The sequence below is a fragment of the Myxine glutinosa genome, chromosome 4, assembly GCF_964187855.1.
Source record: "Myxine glutinosa chromosome 4, kmMyxGlut1.1, whole genome shotgun sequence".
Lineage (NCBI taxonomy): Eukaryota > Metazoa > Chordata > Myxini > Myxiniformes > Myxinidae > Myxine > Myxine glutinosa.
This window is the reverse complement of record NC_136264.1, coordinates 136648904-136667989: the sequence shown is the minus strand read 5'-3', so window position 1 is coordinate 136667989 and position 19086 is coordinate 136648904. Positions and strand designations below refer to the sequence as shown.

Genomic DNA, 19086 nt, shown 5'->3' with positions numbered 1-19086 from the left:
TAACTTTTTTTTACACTTTGAGAAAGTGGCTCGAATGCTAAAATGGCCTGAGGAGTCCTGGACCATGTTTGTGCAAAGTGTTCTGGTGGTTAAAGCTCAGGATATTTTTTTCGGCTCTACCAATTGACCAATGTGCAGATTATGAGATCGTGAAGAAAACCATTCTCAAAGCCTTTGAATTGGTCCCTGAAGCTTACCGGCAAAAATTCCGGAATGCCAGGAAGAGGGAGAGTGAGACCCATGTGGAGTTTGCCAGAATGAAGGAAAACATGTTTGATCGGTGGTGTGATTCGAAAGGGGTTGGGAAAGACTTCAAACTGTTGCGACAATTGATCCTGGTGGAGGAATTCAAACAGTGTGTCCACGAGGACATTAAAGTACATCTGGAGGAAAAGAAGGTACCAGAGTTGTATGAGGCAGCAACCGTGGCAGATGACTATGGCTTGACACACAGGATGGGGTTCCACAAACCTAACTTCCCGCTTCGAGTTAGCCAGGGGAGCTATGGTAAATCAAGGGCGGAGAACAAATATTCGTGGAGGCGGCCGAGAGATGACTATGGGGACAAATCTGATACCGCGACTTTTAGGGATCAGAAGACTACAGTTCCAAGACTGACCTATCTTCCGGGGGGCTCGAGGCAAACCACGAGTTTTTCCTCCAGGCCTACTTGCGCTTTTTGCAAGAAACCTGGACACTTGATGTCCCACTGTTATTCCCTGGAAAGGAAAAATCAGGAGCGGAGTCAGACTAGTACAACTCCGAATGCATTGGAAAATGTGAGAAACCGCCCTCAAAAGGGTTACAAACCATTTATTCAGAGGGGTTTGTGTCACTGGAGGGAGACTTGACTAACCAGAGACCTGTTAGGGTGTTGAGGGACACAGGAGCACATCAATCTTTGATGCTTGAGGGCATTTTGCCATTGTCAGAGAAGACGGCAACTGGCGTTAGTGTTCGTTTACAGGGGGTTGGTGGCTGTGTTAAAGCTCCACTTCATGTCATCCATTTAGAGTCTGATTTGGTGTCAGGACCGGTCACCGTAGGTTTAAAAGCCACTCTTCCTGTAGAGGGAGTATCTTTTGTTATCGGGAATGATTTGGCCGGTGGTCAAGTTTCTGGTAACCCGATGTTTGTTGAAAAGCCTAGTATGGAAAATAATACCACACAGTTAGAGCAGGAGATTCCGGGTATCTTTCCATCCTGTACCGCGACTCGTGTTATGAGTAGGAAGCGCCCTGATGAGAAGAGGAAGTACCCTGAAACTAAGTGTCAGCACACACAAGTCAGGGATGGAGGCAGTGTTGGGAAGCTCTTTGTAGGTGGACTGAACTTCAACACAAAGGAAGATGTTCTGGACTCTGTCTTCGGCAGATATGGACCGCTCTTGGAAGTGCTGCTGATAAAAGACAGGGAGACGCAAAAGTCAAGAGGGTTTGGCTTTGTCACATTTGAAAACACAAAGGATGCCAAAGATGCAGAAAAGGATTTGGATGGCAAGGATTTGGAGGGTCGGACCATAACAGTAGAGAAGGCAGGCCATAGGCGTCGAGGGGGCTACAGAAGAGGAAAACGTGGAGGTAGTTTCAGGGGTGGCTATGGCTCCCAGGGTGGGAGTAGTAGTTTTGGTGGTGGCCGCAGTCGATATTACTATGGAGGCTCCCAGTGTTACGGCAGCTCCCGAAGGGATGATTATCAGGGTAGTGGCCGAGAAGGGGACCGCTATTCACGTGACTACAGCGGCAAGCGGTCCAGCCGTGATTATTATGAAAGTTAGGAAGAGTTGAAGCACTGAATGCTGCGGAGCAGCCGAGCCAAGATTCCTACACGGATTAACCGTGAACGCCACGTTCCTAAAGGCGTCCATGTGGTGAACTTTCCTACATGGATTAACCGTGAACTCCACGTTCCTAAATGCGTCCATGCAGTGAATACTTCCAGGCCTCACCGCCCAACCACCATGAAACCTGGCTCTCAGCTCGGCCTCCCGGAAAAAGTGCTATAGATTTGTTTGCCTTTGGATTTTTGATCACAACCCCATAACCTTCATTCAAAAGAAAATAAAAATAAAAATCAGAGGTTGATGAGATGGAGTTTGGCTTTGCAGGGGTTCAACTTGGAAATTGAGCATGTAAAGGGCAGGGACAATGTCGTTGCTGATGCTTTGTCCAGAGTGAATTAACTTTGGAAATCTCTGCAAGTTGTTTGGTTTTGTTGCTTTCTTTTTGGGAAATATTGATTATTGTTGCTCACGGGAATTGATGATTTGGGGTGTGAGTCTACTTTTGTTTGTTTAAAGAATTTTGCCTGCAAAGAAAGTTTTCACGATGTTCAAACTTTCTTTCTTGAGGGGGGGAAGTGTTACGGATTCATCACTTCCGGTGTTGTGGTTTTCATCCACTTGAAATATTTCTGATTCTATGTAGTATTATTGTCTTCAAAAGGTTTATTGTTCATGAACTGTTTGCAAAGGATAAAAGCGTTAATGTTAAAAAGAGACAGGAAGCCGGATCGGGAGCCGGAAGACGAGGAGGAGGAGAGAGAAAAGGAGGCGGGGCGAGTGAAGTCGGACAAGAAACGAGTCGCTTCAAGCTCTGTAGCGAGCATTGTCGAACGAAAGTCGCGAGTGAACTTTGAGTTCCTTGAAAGGAATTCCTGCGATAGGTGTTATCGCTGGGATTGAGAAACCTGCGTGGTCAGGTTTGGCGTTGGGATTCTGACGAATCATCGCCGGGTCGTTTCGACTCAAGTACGAGCCGTCGGCCATTTTGACCCTCGCGCTTTGTTCATCGCAAAAGGTCTTTGCTACGCGTCAGTTCTGTCACAATCCTGTCGTCTGTCGGGATGTGTGTGCGCAACGCGGAGTTTGAACATTAATTTGCGGTTCGCCGACTGAAAAGTGAACGTTCATATCTGGAGGGCACCTTTGGATTCCCATTCCTCCGTGAGTTTGCCTGACACGGTTTTGGACCACGTGACTCTTTATGCCGCTTCGGCCGCCTACGCCTGTGAGCGTTTTTGGCAGTGTGACCGGGCCCGTCATCTGAACGGGGTTCGGGTTTCGATTTGATCTCGCTCTGACACTCGCTGGAGGGGATCACCTTTGAGCTATAGAGACATTGGGGAGTGTTCTTTTCACTCACTTGGAGCACAGTGAGTTATCTTATCCGAGCTGATGGTACCATCATAAGATGTGTTGATTGTACTTCTTGTCATACTTGACAGACTTGACATAAGATGTGAACAAAGATGGTACTTCTGATTGCCATTGTTGTTGTACCGTTATTCTTGTGTGATCTCAATACAATATTTGTTTGTGAGTAATAATTGGGGTGGCTTCTCCATTGATCTTTGACACACAGAATAACACATTTTTCTGCCGTGACTCCTCTCGGGGCTCGGAGGTACACCGTGACCAGGGGGTCGGGGAGGATCACATAACAATTGCTATTCCAATTGGCTATTCTAATTTGCTATTATTCGTACACCCAGAGCGGCAGGAAGGGTCATGTTATTATCCGGGAAAATTTAAGCCAAAGGAAATAAAGGAAAAACAAATACAAAAAGGTCCTATTTCTGATCACACAGCGAGCGCCATTTTTTAAAACGTAATATACCTTAAACATCACGAATCATCATCCATGCTCTGTAAACTATTGACACCTCCCCACACTCCTACAACCATAACAGTATGTTTTAGCAAAGAAAGGTACTTTTGATTACATCCCAAGCAGAGGAAAATAAGTAAGGCGTATTGTTTCTGGGAGTGATTGAGGCAATGGTTTTATTACTTATACACTACCCAAAGAAGAATTCCATACAATCAAGTGGACATCTGAGTTATGTACATTTAAAAACTGAACGTGTCGTTTATTATGAAAGAAAGATCCGTTTTGATTACAACCCATGCTAAGGAATGAAAATAGTCATGATTAATATTTGAAGTCTTTAATAAATAAATAAACTCCAATCTGTCCTTTTGACAGCCTTTTACGAATAAGAATGACCGCATTGTGGTCGTAACCTGCGGCAAAATCCGGTTACGGGCCGATTGGGAAACGCACATTTAAAGCACTCTTAAAAGATGAACAGCACAATTGGGAAACACCTATTTAAAGCACTATTAAAAAATTGTCACCGCACAATTGGGAAACTTGTCAATTCAAAATTTGGACATGGCTCATTATCTTGGCTCATATCGCTAATGGATTGTCAAACAAATTGTCAAATCCATGTCACCCTTCCCACGGTTATATCAGTATGAGCTGATTTGTCACACGGTCACGGATTATTTAACTCCCATATGGGGCCATTAAAAAAAATGCTTAATGCTATTTTTAGGGAGGCAAGTACTGTGTGCTGACAGGCTTTTTTAAACCTTATTAATACTTTTTTTTCCATATTGATTAGATTTTTCGGGGTCCCTCATTATGCGTAACACTCGACCCAAACAAAGCCATCATGTCTATGCAATGGACTGGACATCATGCTTATAAAATGCAGAGAGTTGGAGGCAATCAATGTGAGCAATAAAACTTTCAAGGATTGAAATGGTACCAAAGCACAAGACTCTTTATTATATAAAAACCATTCATCTTGTCTCATCTATCTCAGTCTAACAATGTTCCTGTTTCTAAGCACATTAATTTCCTACTATGTTGCCAAAAATTATCTGATTTAGAATCACCTGACAGCTCTTTTTCATTCCCTCCATATTGTTGTGACTGAAGAATGATGTCCAGAAAACAGATATGGCATCGTTTCACTGGTGCGCTTTAAAAATTTGCATTTTTATTTTGCAAAGCTTAAATGGTACTGGGCAACGGCTGCAATACCCAAAAAGCACAACGTGGTGATTCCAACTGAATGGCTGACCAGTCTCCCCACAAATGCCCATAAGTATGGTCTACACACTACACCCATTGGCCAGTGATCAAGCTTTATTTAGTTGGAAAATATGGATCAGCTGATCTTGGAGATGCAGAAGTTGGGGCAACACCTAAAGAACTTTAATTGGTGTCATAGGGATTGAGGCCTCCGTTGATGGAGAACGCGTCAAGCCGGATGACAATTACTACGAGTATATTCATTGCCTCTATGTATAACTCCAGCATTAGAGGAAGATCAAAGTACGGTACATGTAATATTTTGGCCACTGGAAACGGAACCAGAGGTATTCAAACTCATCATCAAAATAAATCACAACACAAGCTTTAATACTTGCAATATTTTATTGATTTCAGCATTATTGCAATTTTTCCCACAGTGTAGACAAAGCATGGGGAAAGTGGAACATTGCTGGAGATTTAATGCCTAAGCCCCCTTATCAATGCGTTTCTTAAAATTTGGTTAATCTAAAATTTAAATCATTTAGTGGCATTGGACAAATAGACCTTTGCTATATTTCATGCCGATGCCGTTCCAAATGATTCTTATGGGGGTTTCTTAGGTTCTACAGCCATGGTCCTTTGAGAGTGCTATCAAAGGTAAATAATAACTGAACATCTTTATCTCCTTTTATTTTATCACAATTCTCAGGCCTTCATCTTTACTATGTTCCCATAACTTACTATCTGTTTACTCCCTTTCAATCACAAGGAGTTGCAACATATGGTTAACATCACTGTGTGCCTTGAAGTTTATCCACAATTTGTACCCTTTCAAAATGGTGTGAGTAGTGGGTATAGAACACCCTTTGGCCTGATTGGCAGGCTCAACACATCATAACATGGATTCCATAACATGTTAAAAGACCGCATGGTATTTTGAATACCGAGTGGCTATGTGGTGGAGTTGGTAAAGCTTTGTTGTGATGCCGTCTTCACTGGTGAGAGTTTGATTCACATGGCCGCTCAGTGGAAATGTCCACATCCTGCGACCGCAGTGTTGACCTGTCCTGGATTGCGTCTTTGCCACAGGATCGTTCAGATCCGTCATGGCTGACCCATTGCTCTGATAAAGAGCAAATGAGGCTCCGCCACTATGATTACCATGCAGTTGGACGTGTGGTTGTTCCACAGTTGAAGAACATGAGACGACCTATGTTATCGCTAATGGATTCAAATTGAAGGATTGGACCTGGTAATTAGTCTGAAGTTGTAGTTATGTTCTGCAAATCAATCCTACAGGTTGCAGGTCTCAGAAATGGTATGTGCTGTGGATATGGTACTCTTTGGTACTTTAAAAAAAAAATCTGCTCTGTGTTTGTCTCCATCTCCATTTATCTCATACCTGCACGGCCAAACCTCTACAAAATGGATGCTGAAGGAACTAAAAGCACAGAGTTCTTTCTTTCTGTGAACTTTTCAGGCATTCTCGAGGTCAATGCTGCCAATTTTCATCTGTTTAAAAGATCTGCAGTACCTCATGTGAAATTGGCTATTGTCTGTCGTGACTCTCAACCTATTTTGTGTCTTTGGGTGGGACCTTCTTTTTATATCTACAGTCATTTGTACAAACTATTCGCGGATGTCTACTGGACTGGTTTGAGACAGGGAAACAGAAACATGCAAACCCAACTAATGCAAGACAGTCTATGTACAAGTTCGTGAGAGGAGCTGGGGCATATGAAGAAGCTCTCTTGTGCCAACTTTTAGTTCACCTTGTTGTTTCACCAACCTTTATTTTTCCTTTTTTGTTTCAACTGCTTGTTTTTATTTATTTATTTTCTAACCCAGGTTATCCATCAAATCCAGAAGCCAAGCCATTACTATTGCAGGATTCTCGATTCCAGGATGGTGATGAGGGGAAAGCAACCGAGAGAATTCAAAAGGGCTATCGGGGTGTGTAGTCATAGGTCGAGTACGCTCCGATCGGATGTGCGTAGGAGATGGTTGGGCGTAGTGAGGGGAGTGGGTATGGTGTTGGCCTTGACTTGTATCCCTCAGAAGCACCTGGTCCCAGAAGAGGACCGGGTGAGGTGTACACTGGGAACTTGCAAGCTGGTGGTTCTGGTTCACTAGATGGACTAAGACAAGGAGGATAAGGAGCTTGAGAGTGGAGGGGTAATGATGAACTAGGACTGAGAACACATGGAAGGAGGCCAGAAGGCTGAGGCATCAAAGGAGATGGAGCAATGGTGTTGCGTGTCACCTGTCGTTCATAATCCTTCATTTGGTCTGCGGGGAAGGAGAGAGATGACAAACAAATACGTTGGGTTATGACTACCGTTATGAAATACTGTTTCAACTATGCTGAGTATCTGGTACAATACAGTAATCGTTTTTTTTGCTGTTATCTGACCTTTGTCGTTGCTGTTCGTGCCGTGTTGCATGTGCACCCTCATTCTGGGAATAGGGCTGAATGGAAATGCATTTGGACGGTTGTGAGCTCGAGGCCTTTGTGAAAAGGGTGGGGGTGATTGAAAGGGAACATGAAATTAGAAACGTTCGAGAGAGCACTAATCGTTAGTAGCTGTGAGTTAATATCTGTGATGGTACAGTGCCTTCAGAAAGTATTCACACCCTTTGATTTTTTTCACATTTTATTGTTACAGCCTGAATTGAAAATGGATTAAATTGAGATTTTTTGTCACTGATCTACAAATAATACCACAAAATGTCAAAGTGGAATTTATTTTTTAGAAATTTTAATAAATATTTAAAAATGAAATACAGAAATATCTCCAGTCAATAAATATTCAACCATTTGCTATGACACTCGAAATTGAGCTCAGGTGCATCCAATTTCCTTTGATCATCCTTGAGATGTCTCTACAAGGTAATTGGAATCCACCTGTGGCCAATTCAATTGATTGGACATGATTTAGAAAGAAACACCTTTCTATATAAGGTCCCAGTTGGCAGTGCATGTCAGAGCAGAAACTCCACCACGAAGTCAAAGGAACTGTCCATAAAACTCTGAGATAGAATTGTGAGGACACATGGATCTGAAAAATAATTTCTAGAGTGTTGGAAGTTCCCATAGGCACTACCCACACTCTTCCTAGAACTGGCCATCCAACCAAACTGAACAACCGGGCAAGAAGGACTTTCGTCAGGGAGATGACCAAGAACCCAATATCCACCTTGACAGAACTACAGAGTTCCTTGGTTGAGATAGGAGAACCTGTCAGAAGGACAACCATCTCTGCAGCACTTCACAAATCTAGGCTTTATGGGAGAGTGGCCAGACGGAAGCCACTCCTGAGAAAAAGGCACATGGTAGCACGCCTGGAGTTTGCAAAAAGGTACGTGAAAAACTCTGAGAGCATGAAGCAAAAGCTTATGTGGCCTGATGAGTCGAAAATTGAACTCTTTGGCCTGAATGCAAAACACTACGTCTGACGGAAACCAAGCACAGCTCATCACCCATCTAACACCATCCCTACCATGAAGCATGGTGGTGAAAGCATCATGCTATGGGGATGCTTTTCAGCAGCAGGGACTATGAGACATGTAAGGATGGAGGGAACAATGAATGGAGCCAAATACGGGAAAATCCTTGAGTGCAAAAGACCTTAGACTGCGGCTAAGATTTGTGGTCCACAGGACAATGACCCCAAGCAAACAGCCAAAGCAACACTGGAATGGCTTCATAACAAGAATATGAAAATCCTTGAGTGGCCCAGCCAAAGCCCAGACCTGAATCCCATTGAGAATCTGTGGAAAGACGAAGATTGCTGTTCACCGACGCTCCCCATCCAACCTGACATAGCTTGAGCAAATCTGCAAGGAAGAATGTTAGAAACTCCCCAATCCAGATGTGCAAAGCTGATACAGACATAGCCAAGAAAACTCAAAGCTGTAATCTGCCAAATGCGCTTCTATGAAGTATTGACTCAGGTGGTGAATACTTATGTAAGTTAGATATTTCTGTATTTCATTTTTAAATATTTTGTTAATTTTTTTATATTTATCTACACTTTCACGTTATGGGGTATTATTTTTAGATCAGTGACAAAAATCTCAATTTAATCCATTTTAAATCCAGGCTGTAACACAACAAAATGTGAAAAAGTCAATGCATGTGAATACTTTCTGAAGGCACTGCAAACACATTTATGGGAATCTCATTAGAATCGATTTGTAATATTTTCATTGCAAAAATACTGTACTTCTACACCTTGGTTACAATATCATAACTAGAAAGCATCTGAAAATGCAAAGCCCATCCGTGTCCGCTTGTATTCAGGTGTCTTATTCTTCTAACGTATGCTCAAAATCATGAAAACAGTTAAAAAATACAAAATGAAAATTGATGATTTCATGCAGCTTTGACCTTCGAGCTTTAAATCTAAAAAATAATCAGCTTCTAGCTTTTGATTGGTGAACCAATTCAGTGACCCAATATGCAAATTCTTAAAATTTCAGGTCGATTGAATGAAAATTGACAATTTTATGTGACGCTGACCTTTGAACTTTTGACCAAATTATTAATTTACCTCCTCCATATTCTCATAATAAGGCTTTGTTGAAAATTTGATGACAATAGCTCAAATGGTAAAAAAAAAGTTACTGCACACACACACACACACACACACACACACACACGTGATGACAAACCCCATCTCCTGCTGTGCAGGGGATGGGCTAATAAAGCCGAAATGTGGTAATCGGTATTATTTTACACAATTTGCAGGTATGTATTGTAACAGATGCTACAGTTGTTCACATTTAACTCCCATAACAGACTGGTAAGGATAATTGGGAAACTACCCAGCACCCTTATCTTGGGGGACTGAAGTCATGGGATTTCTGATAAAATAATTATCTTTTTTTTTTTTAAAGGGTCTAGGCTCATTGAGGAGCTCACAAAGGGAGGCAGGTTCACAAACTACCAGTGGTATTGGGTTGGGGAGGGGTGGACAAACAGGAGGAGGAATAACACAAACACTAGTAACAATGGCCCAGAGAGGATCACAATGGGAAAGAGTCAGTGTGTGTAAATGAGATTGCGGATGTTAATGGGTGAGCGCAAGAGGTAGTGATGGGCAGCCCATTTGGAAGACTGAAGCAAAGAGGATGAGACAACAGACACAGGGAGACGACTACACTATTGGAGGAATAGGGAGAATGAATGCAGGTGGGCAATGAGCCTGGACTTTGGAAGGATGAGCAGGCGAGCGTTTCCAGGTGAACGTGTGCAACCTGGGGTGGCTTGTGTAGGGCAGAGGTAGAAGAGGGTAGAAGGAGCAAGGCTAGATATTAATGTATAAAATAGAGAGCCCACAAACGTGTCGCAGGGTGGGAGAGTGACAGTCCTTGGGAATCCGCTTCCTGCCTTGAGATCCGCTTCCTGCCTTGAGATCCCAATGTGGTTACATATACTGCTGCGTTCATGCAGAAAGCCTCGTTTTCGACCACCTCAAGAGGAACAGGTGGGAAGCAGGATCACCAGTCCAGAGTGGGGAGCCATACTCCAAGCCTTGTTCACCGTGATGACCTCGGTGCAGCTCAGGAATGCTTTAGCTCCGCAGATGGTGACTTGTGTCTGATGCTAGCTTGGTGATATGATCCTCCCATGAAAGGTTGTGGTAGTTAGTGAGGCCAAGGAGTTCCAGAGATGGTACCTTTTATAGTGTCCAGAGAAGCGGACGAGACAGTTTGATTGCCGATCCTATTGGAGAGACTGTGTGTGAGAACGTGTGATTGGCCGACATTGAATATCATGTTCCAAGTATCTGACCAGAGGCTCGTCTTGTCCAGGTCTGCCAAAAGAAATTCAGTAGCGGCTGGCCTTTCACAAGAGTGATCCTTCATTCTACAAAGGGTAGAGTAATTGGAAAAATGGTAATGTTGTTTTTTTTTCTTTAAAGGAGAATCAGATGGATCATTGATGTAGATCGAGAATAATGTAGGCATATACCATGACGTACCATGAAGGAACACCCGCTGTTTCTGCCCATAGAGAAAATCAGAAAACAGGGGCAGGGAGCCTTGAATACCAAATATCAAATTGAATACCAGCTTGGAAATCAAGGCTGGATGCCAGACAGTGTCAAAGGATTGAAAGATATCCAGAGAGATGGCCCGAAGCTCTTGTTTGTGGTTCAGGACAACTATCCACTGCTGTGTCAGAAGGAGCGACATGTCCTAGGTGGAACGGTCAGGTCGGAAGCCGAACTGCTCGTCAGAAATTATAGCAAGTTAGAGAAGAGATAATGTCTGGGGTCGGCTGCAATGATGGACTCCATTACTTTGCTAATGACGGGGGAGAACGCTTTTGGGTACGTGGCTGAGGGAATCCATTTTGATTGTTTCTTCTGAATAGAAGTGATGTTTGCAACTTTCAAAGGATGAAGTTTCCCATCGAATAAGGACATGTGCAAGAGAGAGGAGAGAGGGTGTGATTGAATTGAAGCACAGTTCCTGAGGAATAGAGCACTCATGCCATTATGACCAGTCGTGGGAAGAGATGTAGAGCTGGGTATGAAATCGACATTATGACAGAGGAAAAGTCCATATGCTCTCGGGAACATTCTGTAATGCTGGAAGGATGCGGTACAGGAAGGGAAGAATTTGGGACCTTGGCCTTTGAAGTGAAGGCAGAGTTAAAGGTGCTAGCATGGGGAGTAATGAGGAAATCCTCTAAAGTTTGATTTCGCTTTTCACAGATATACTGTATGCCCACATAGTATACGCCTGGAAGTGCTGGCTCCTCTTTATTTCATTCAAACATTCTTGATTGTGCGCACATGGTAAGTTTAGTAATTGCTTTTCTTTAGCGCATCAGGAGACGGGATTTTGTAATCGTGTGTGTGTGTGTGTGTGTGTGTGTGTGTGTGTGTGTGTGTGTGTGTGTGTGTGTGTGTGTGTGTGTGTGTGTGTGTGTGTGTGTGTCTGGGCCGTAACCTTTTTACCATTTGAGTTTTGTCATCAAATTTTTACCAAAGCCATATTATGATAATATGGAGAAGGCAAGTAAATAATTTGGTCAAAAGGTCAATGGTCAGCATCACATAAAATCATCAATTTTCATCCAATTGACCTGAAATTTAAATTTACCATTTGAGTTTTGTCATCACATTTTCAACAAAGCTTTATTATGAGAATATTGACAAGGCAAATTAATAATTCGGTCAAAAGGTCAAAGGTCAGCATCACATAAAATCGTCAATTTCATCCGAATGACCTGAAATTTTAAGAATTTGGAAATTGGGGCACTGAATTGGTTCACCAATCAAAATCTAGAAGCTGATTTTTTTTTTGATCTAAAGCTCAAAGGTCAAGGCTGCATAAAATCATCAATTTTCACCCGATATACCTGACATTAATAGAATTTGCATATCGGGTTACTGAATTGGTTCACTAATCAAAAGGTAGGAGTCGATTGTGTTTTTAAATCAAAAGGCCAAAGGTAAAGGTTCCATAAAATTGTCAATTTTCATCCAATTGATCTGAAATTAAAGAATTTGCATATCGGGTTACTGAATTGGTTCACAAATCAAAAGCTAGAAGCTGATTTTTTTTTTGATCTAAAGCTCAAAGGTCAAGGCTGCATAAAATCACCAATTGTTTTTTTGTTTTTTTTTCTGTTTTCGTTATTTTTAGCATTGGAAGAAGAAGAAGATGTCTGAAAACAAATAGATGCGGACGGGCTTCGCATTGTCAGATGCTTTCTAGTTTCCTTTGGTTTTGGAAGATTTCTCAAGTGCGTGGTATGTAGCCATTTGTGTATGGGTTAACAACGACAGCTGATTTAGCGACGCATTACACGTATGGCTGCCTTGGACAAGCGTAGCACCTATGGCTGCCTTAGTGATGCGTCACACATACAGGTTGCACCCGCACCCTTTGAAATGACACGATGACCTCGCCTTGGGTGCTCGAGAGAAGTGCTTTATGGAGAGCAACATTTGCAGCAACTTTTAAAGGCAAAACCGTTGTGAACTGGGCCAACCTGCTCGTGGAGACTAGGTGTGTATTAAAGGTGTGTCCGAGCAGACCACTGGCATCCATTTTGGAAATGCACAGCGCTGATAAAGATCCATATATTGACTCACAAGTAGTTTATTTTGTCATATCCTTCAAGTAGCAGATATATTTTATCAGTTAATGAGCCACATTATAACTAAGACAAGTACACATACTGTTACATATTTATGTGAATGTATGGGAATTACCATTCAGGTCTTTGCTTATCCATGTGGAGTATATTAAGTTGTTGTGGTTGGACTGTTGGAGGGTCAGGAGCCCTTCGGAGGGAGTGGCCGGAAACGGAAGTGGCCGGAAACGGAAGTGACCGAAAAGGGAAGAAGAAAAGACACGAGGGAACAGGAGGATTCTTCTTCTTGATCTTCCTCGCCCCGCGACGACAAAAGGTGGAATCGACCTCGCGCTGCGTGGAAAACAGAGGCGTTCCGAAACCCGTTTGGCGAAAGGAGTTACCTGGACGCGTAACTACCTTTTGACACGTCAAGTCCCCGTGAGTTCGTGCACGGAACCAAGCGGTCGCACGTTGGGCCACGCGCGCGTTGCAAACCGCGCTTGGTTTTGCCCCGTCTACAAGGACGCGTACGGGTCGCACGTTGAGCCTCGCACGCGTTGCAAACCGCGCTTGGTTTGCCCCGTCTACAAGGACGCGTACGGGTCGCACGTCGAGCCTCGCACGCGTTGCAACCCGCGCTTGGTTTTGCCCCGTCTACAAGGACGCGTACGGGTCGCACTTTGGGGCCTCGCGCGCGTTGGAAGCCGCGCTGGATTTTGCCCCGTTGCTTGGCAAGGAGGGGCGCTGCAGCAGCTGTCCCCGGTACGAGACGGCACGTTTGGAGCACGTCCGCCCGGGGTTCGTTCAACCGCCCGTGTGCGGAGACGAGAGACATTGTGAGAGACATTGACCACGGAGGGAGTCAGGAGTGGGGCTCACGTGAGGAATATATAAGATGGCCATCTTAGAGTTAGTGTAGATGAGTTTGCATCTTTGTAACATTGATTGTGCATGGTTGATGGTTGTTGATTGCTCAGGGAATATATTTATTGATTATTCCGGATCCTTGGTGTGGGGTTTCTTCTTGACCGGAATTCATATGGGTTGCGTTACGAAAGCTCATATATATCATCCTACTTGCTGGCGAAGGTCCTCTCACGGTCCGGGGGTCACCGAGACCAGGTAGTCACCGAGGGGACCACGTAACAATACATTCAAAGTACACCGCCCCATGCCAAATAATTAAATATGCTGCAGCGCGGCATTGCCGGGGCGCCTCCGGCGCCCGGCAATACCGCAGTGCAGCTCATTGAGGCTGCATTGGGAGGGAGAGGTGTACACTAATTGATTGATTAATTGTATAATTAAAATCAATAAAAGATTATCACAAAATATTTTCATAATCAATTGGCTAATCGCATAACTAAACCACTAGTGCTTCATCCGAAGATGTATCTTTTAGAAATTTAATTAAATAAGTCATTTATAAAAAATTAAATAATTAATTGATTACTCAATAAATAATTAATCGATTAATCAATAAATAATTAATAGATGAAATGATTAATCAATAAATCAAAAATATCCTTGATAGCCACATCACTTGGTCACTCATGTCCAAATATTAGCTTCCCAGCTCAAAAGGTGCCTGAGATATTGGCCAAATGAGAAAGAAAATAAATAAATGATTAATAATGAAAATAAATAAATAATAATCATAAAAAAATTAAATTATTAATCAATTTGGTCAGAGAACACATAAACTACCACTATTTCATCAGAATCTGTAACTTAAAAAAAAAAAAATTTTTTGGTCATTAATCAAATAATTAAATAATTAATCGATTAATTGATTAATTAATAAATCAAAAATATCCTTTGCAGCCAAATCACCTGGTCATTGGCATGTCCAAATATCAGCTTCCTAACTCAAAAGGTGCCTGAGTTAATGGTCAGAAGAGAAAGGAAATTTGATTAATTAAATAAGTACTTAATTAATCGCTAATAATTAAATAACTCCTCAATTTATTGATTAATCAAAAAATATATATACCGTTTTTGACAAAAGACTTGCTCACTATTGTGCCGAAATTTCAGCTTCCTAGCTCAAAGGATGGCTGAGATATCGTCCGGACAACCAAGAAAGAAAACAAGAAACCAGAGTGAAAACTGAGTACTCTCTTTCAGCGTGCGTCACTGCCGAGCCCCCTTTGGTGCCCGGCAATGACGATTTGCAATGCCTGGAGATGGCATAGGAAAGGAGCGGTGTACAATTACAATCGCAAAAGAAATCCTCGATCCCGACTAACCACTCGTCTGGTTCACAGTCACGGAAGCCCTTGGCAAATGGGTTACTTGCAATCTTCAGTTGTGTGATCTGTGTGGGTAATAGGAAAGAGGAGGTTGAGAAAGATGGTTAGAAACCGGTCAGGTTTAACGTTTCATGGCACACGAGGTGTTCACATGTGGACCTTTCCCCGGTGTAAATCGATGCCCACCCTGTGATTCTGATAGGCCGTTACAGCCGTGAATCTGGTCTCCTCGAAGACGAACGTTTTGAAGTTCTGCTGAGCGTAGCGTTCGCTGTCCTTACGGGGGTCCGCGTACACCACGTGCAGCCGTGGTTGGTAGCGATGCATGGAGTTCAGGATAATCTGGGGATGATAAAGACGTTTTTCTATCAGAAAGAGGGAAAATTGGACAGTCTGTTTTGAAGGTATTTCAACTTTAACTGTTTAAGGTTATTCTTACTAAAAAATAAATAAATAAATACAATCAATCAAAAACATTCAGTGGGACCTTAGAAAACAAAATTCGAATCAGGTCTGATTCAAATTCTCGTCTAATTTTCAATCGGATCTTCTGAGAAATTGCACGAGGTACGGATATAACAGGTGGACATTCTTAATGCTCAGGGCACAAAGCCATGTTTGATGTTTAAAAGTGTGTTGGTTCTTTCTTGGGTCAAATTGGCAAAACCAAATTTTGATACACATCACATCATTTGCGCCATTGTACGTTTTAATGGTCCTTTTCAATTTTTACACAGTCAGGCTCATGGAGGAGCTCGAAAATAGAATGGATCAGGACGCAACAGAACCAAATGGACAGCAGGAGAAGGTGGGAGGTGGACACACCAACAGCCGGGTTGAGGGACAACATGGAGATAGACTTCGAAGACGAGAGATGTAAGGAAGAATGGGGGCTATGGTAGGACACAAGGGATCGATACAGAACAAAAGCTCAGGAAGGAAAAGAAGGAAGTTGGAAAGAGGTGGGCTTGGGGAGAGTTAACAAGTGGAGAAAAGATCATGGTTTTGGAATGGGAATGATCTGAGACGGTGGTGAACAGCTGTCTTGAAAACCTGGAGGGAAGAATGAGATTGAGGAGAATGTGGAAGTTGATTCCATAGGTGGGAGAAACGAGGAACGAATGAGTGGAATTGAGCAGTGATTCTGCATTTTGGAAGTTTCACCAGAAGGGGGTTGTTGGCCGACATTGTGTGTCCTGCATAAACCTGGGGTGGGGGGCAAAGCATGGAAAATCTGATCCGATTAATCCTCAGGACATTATCCACAGTTGACTTGGCAAGGCCCAATGTGATGCAAATATTGCAAACCTCTGGCACCCAATAACCGTTCCACAATGAAGGTCAGTGAGCTCTTTACCCCGAGCCATCATGACTCCGACTTGTTTTCAACACCTGCTGCACATCCTTGTTAAAGGACACGATGTTTTGCTTTGTAGGGAAAGTATTTGAATGCACATCAGGAGAGATAATTTCAAGTTAGGATGTGATGTCCAATACTTTTGGTATTATAGTGTATGCACATATGCAGAATGAATGCATGCTTGTACTCTTTGGCTTCTAATAGTGTGATGAGCAGACAATCTCAGCCAAAACAATTGTACTGTATTGTTATGTTAGTATGATGACTTATTTAATTGCCACAATTGATCCCAACTTGGAGGTGTTTAGGCTATTGTGAGAAGTGAGGTGGGTTTCGACCTTCGTGAGACGTAAGCGGTGTTTAGACAGGTATGCCCTCAATTTAGACAGGTTTAGATCGTTGTACGACAGGAGATGAGTTTTTTGTCATCATTAACACCACAGGACAATCCCGGCCAAAAAACAAGAGGGCCAAATACCAAACCCCCCCCCCCCCCCCCCTCCGCATGAAAAAGCAAAGAAAGAATATGGGAATGTATTAATTAAATGAGATCTAAATTATTGGTTTGTGACTTGAGTCGATGCAAGTTGATATTAGTAAGGAACACACTGCTGAGGAGAATGTTCCAAAGAGAGAGAGAGAGTGTGTGTGTGTGGAGGGGGCGGATGAAAAAAGCATGGCTATTGGTAAGGGAAGGCAGGGTAACAGAAATTGTGATGATTAGAAGCTAGACGGATGTTACAAACAGAGTGAAGAGGAGGAGGGACAGAAACAGAGTTTGGTAGAACACTTGGCCTAGACCGTAATGAGATATGAGCTGGTTTTAGACCTCCGTATTAGCGAGGAACTTGGAAAACCAGGAGATGAACTGAGGCTGAATACCATACATCGGAAGCTACACTCGGAACTCTTTGTATTAGACCCTGTCAAAAGCTTTGCTGACCTACAGCATAACAACTCGACTTTCTCCGAGGTTCTCAAGAGCTGATGAGCCTTCGTTTCCAACATAGGCCAGAAGGTCACCAGTGGACTTGGTTTCACAGAAGCCATTGGTGATCATTTAGGAGCGAGCAGGATTTGAGATTCGGTGAAAAGTTTGTTTTGATGAAAGACTCCATGCCTTTAAAGATATTGGAGGTCAAGGCGATTTCATGGTAATTGGAGAGATCAGACATATCACCCTTGTTTGGGACAGGGCAGACATCGGCGTGCTTTCAAGACGTTGGGTAAATAAATACTGGTACAGCAGAAGAGATTGAAAAGCTTGGAGAAAATACGAGTGAGTTCTGGAGTGACACTTGAGGACAATATCAGGAATGTCATCTGGACCATTGGCTTTGTTGATGACAAGGGAGAGCAGGGTCTAGCAAACATTGTGAATGGACAATTAATTTGATGGCAGGCCTAAGGGCGTTGGGTTTAGGAAAAGCAGGAGTTATATTGGAGTCATCCAGAGTAGAGTTGCCTGTAAATTGAGAGACAAAAGTGGTGGATTTTGATTTATGAGAGTTGGAGATGGAACCATCAGGGTTGTTGAGATGAAGAAAAGATGACTCACAGAAGTTCGTGGAGATGTGCTTGGCCAAGGACCAGATGGAATGACTGCTTAGATGCATTTAGACTGCCATGAGATGTGAGCTGGATTTAGACCATCATGGACAGTCATGAGACGTGAGCTGGATTTAGACCATCATGGACAGTCATGAGACGTGAGCTGGATTTAGACAGGTTTAACCATCGGAAGACGTGAGCTGGGTTTAGACGAGTTCTGACCATCGCGAGATGTGAGCTGCATTCCGACTGTCGTGATACATGTTGGATTTTGATGGGTTTAGAAAACCGTGAGCTGAGTTTAGACCAATGGTTCCCAACCTGTGGTACGCGTACCACTAGTGGTACGCGAGGGCCTTCCAGGTGGTTCGCGACTCAACCTTTAAAAAAAATGATTTGGCCTGATAATTTTTTTATTTCTGATTTCTGATATATTTCATGATTTCCGATGTGCTGTGAGCAAAGTTATGCCCCGCATCGACCAGCTGGTGGAGAAGAAACAGATGCAGCCCTCGCATTAAATTGAAATAAGCCTGATATCTTATCGAATTGAGTTTTTCTGGAACCAGGTGGTACGCGGATTGAGTTTTTCTGGAACCAGGTGGTACGCGGATTGAGTTTTTCTGGAACCAGGTGGTACGCGGATTGAGTTTTTCTGGAACCAGGTGGTACGCGGATTGTTTTTCTGGAACCAGGTGGTACGCGGCGACGGTACGGGACCTCCAAGTGGTACTCGATCAGAAAACGGTTGGGAATCGATGGTTTAGACCATCCTGAGACATTAGCTGGTTATAGACCATGAGACGTGAGCTGGATTTAGACAGGTTTAACCATCGGAAGACGTGAGCTGGGTTTAGACGAGTTCTGACCGTCGCGAGATGTGAACTGCATTTCGACTGTCGTGATACATGTTGGATTTTGATGGGTTTAGAAAACCGTGAGCTGAGTTTAGACCATCCTGAGACATTAGCTGGTTATAGACCATGAGACGTGAGC

The 19086-nt window shown here is 43.1% G+C and overlaps 1 protein-coding gene across 2 annotated transcripts in view; it reads right to left on the bottom strand.

Annotated features, from left to right (window-relative positions):
• Window positions 1-5212: 5212 nt before the first annotated feature.
• Window positions 5213-19086, bottom strand: part of LOC137425294 (T-box transcription factor TBX1-B-like) — a 143405-nt gene continuing 129531 nt past the window's right edge. For both annotated transcript variants that reach the window (XM_078776464.1, XM_078776463.1), the window contains 4 exons: window positions 15366-15521; window positions 15177-15244; window positions 7243-7337; window positions 5213-7118 (listed from right to left, as the gene is read on the bottom strand). In XM_078776464.1, coding sequence (XP_078632590.1) covers window positions 6775-7118; window positions 7243-7337; window positions 15177-15244; window positions 15366-15521 — 663 coding nt within the window. In that variant the 3' untranslated portion in view covers window positions 5213-6774. The remainder of the gene's footprint in view (window positions 7119-7242; window positions 7338-15176; window positions 15245-15365; window positions 15522-19086) is intronic.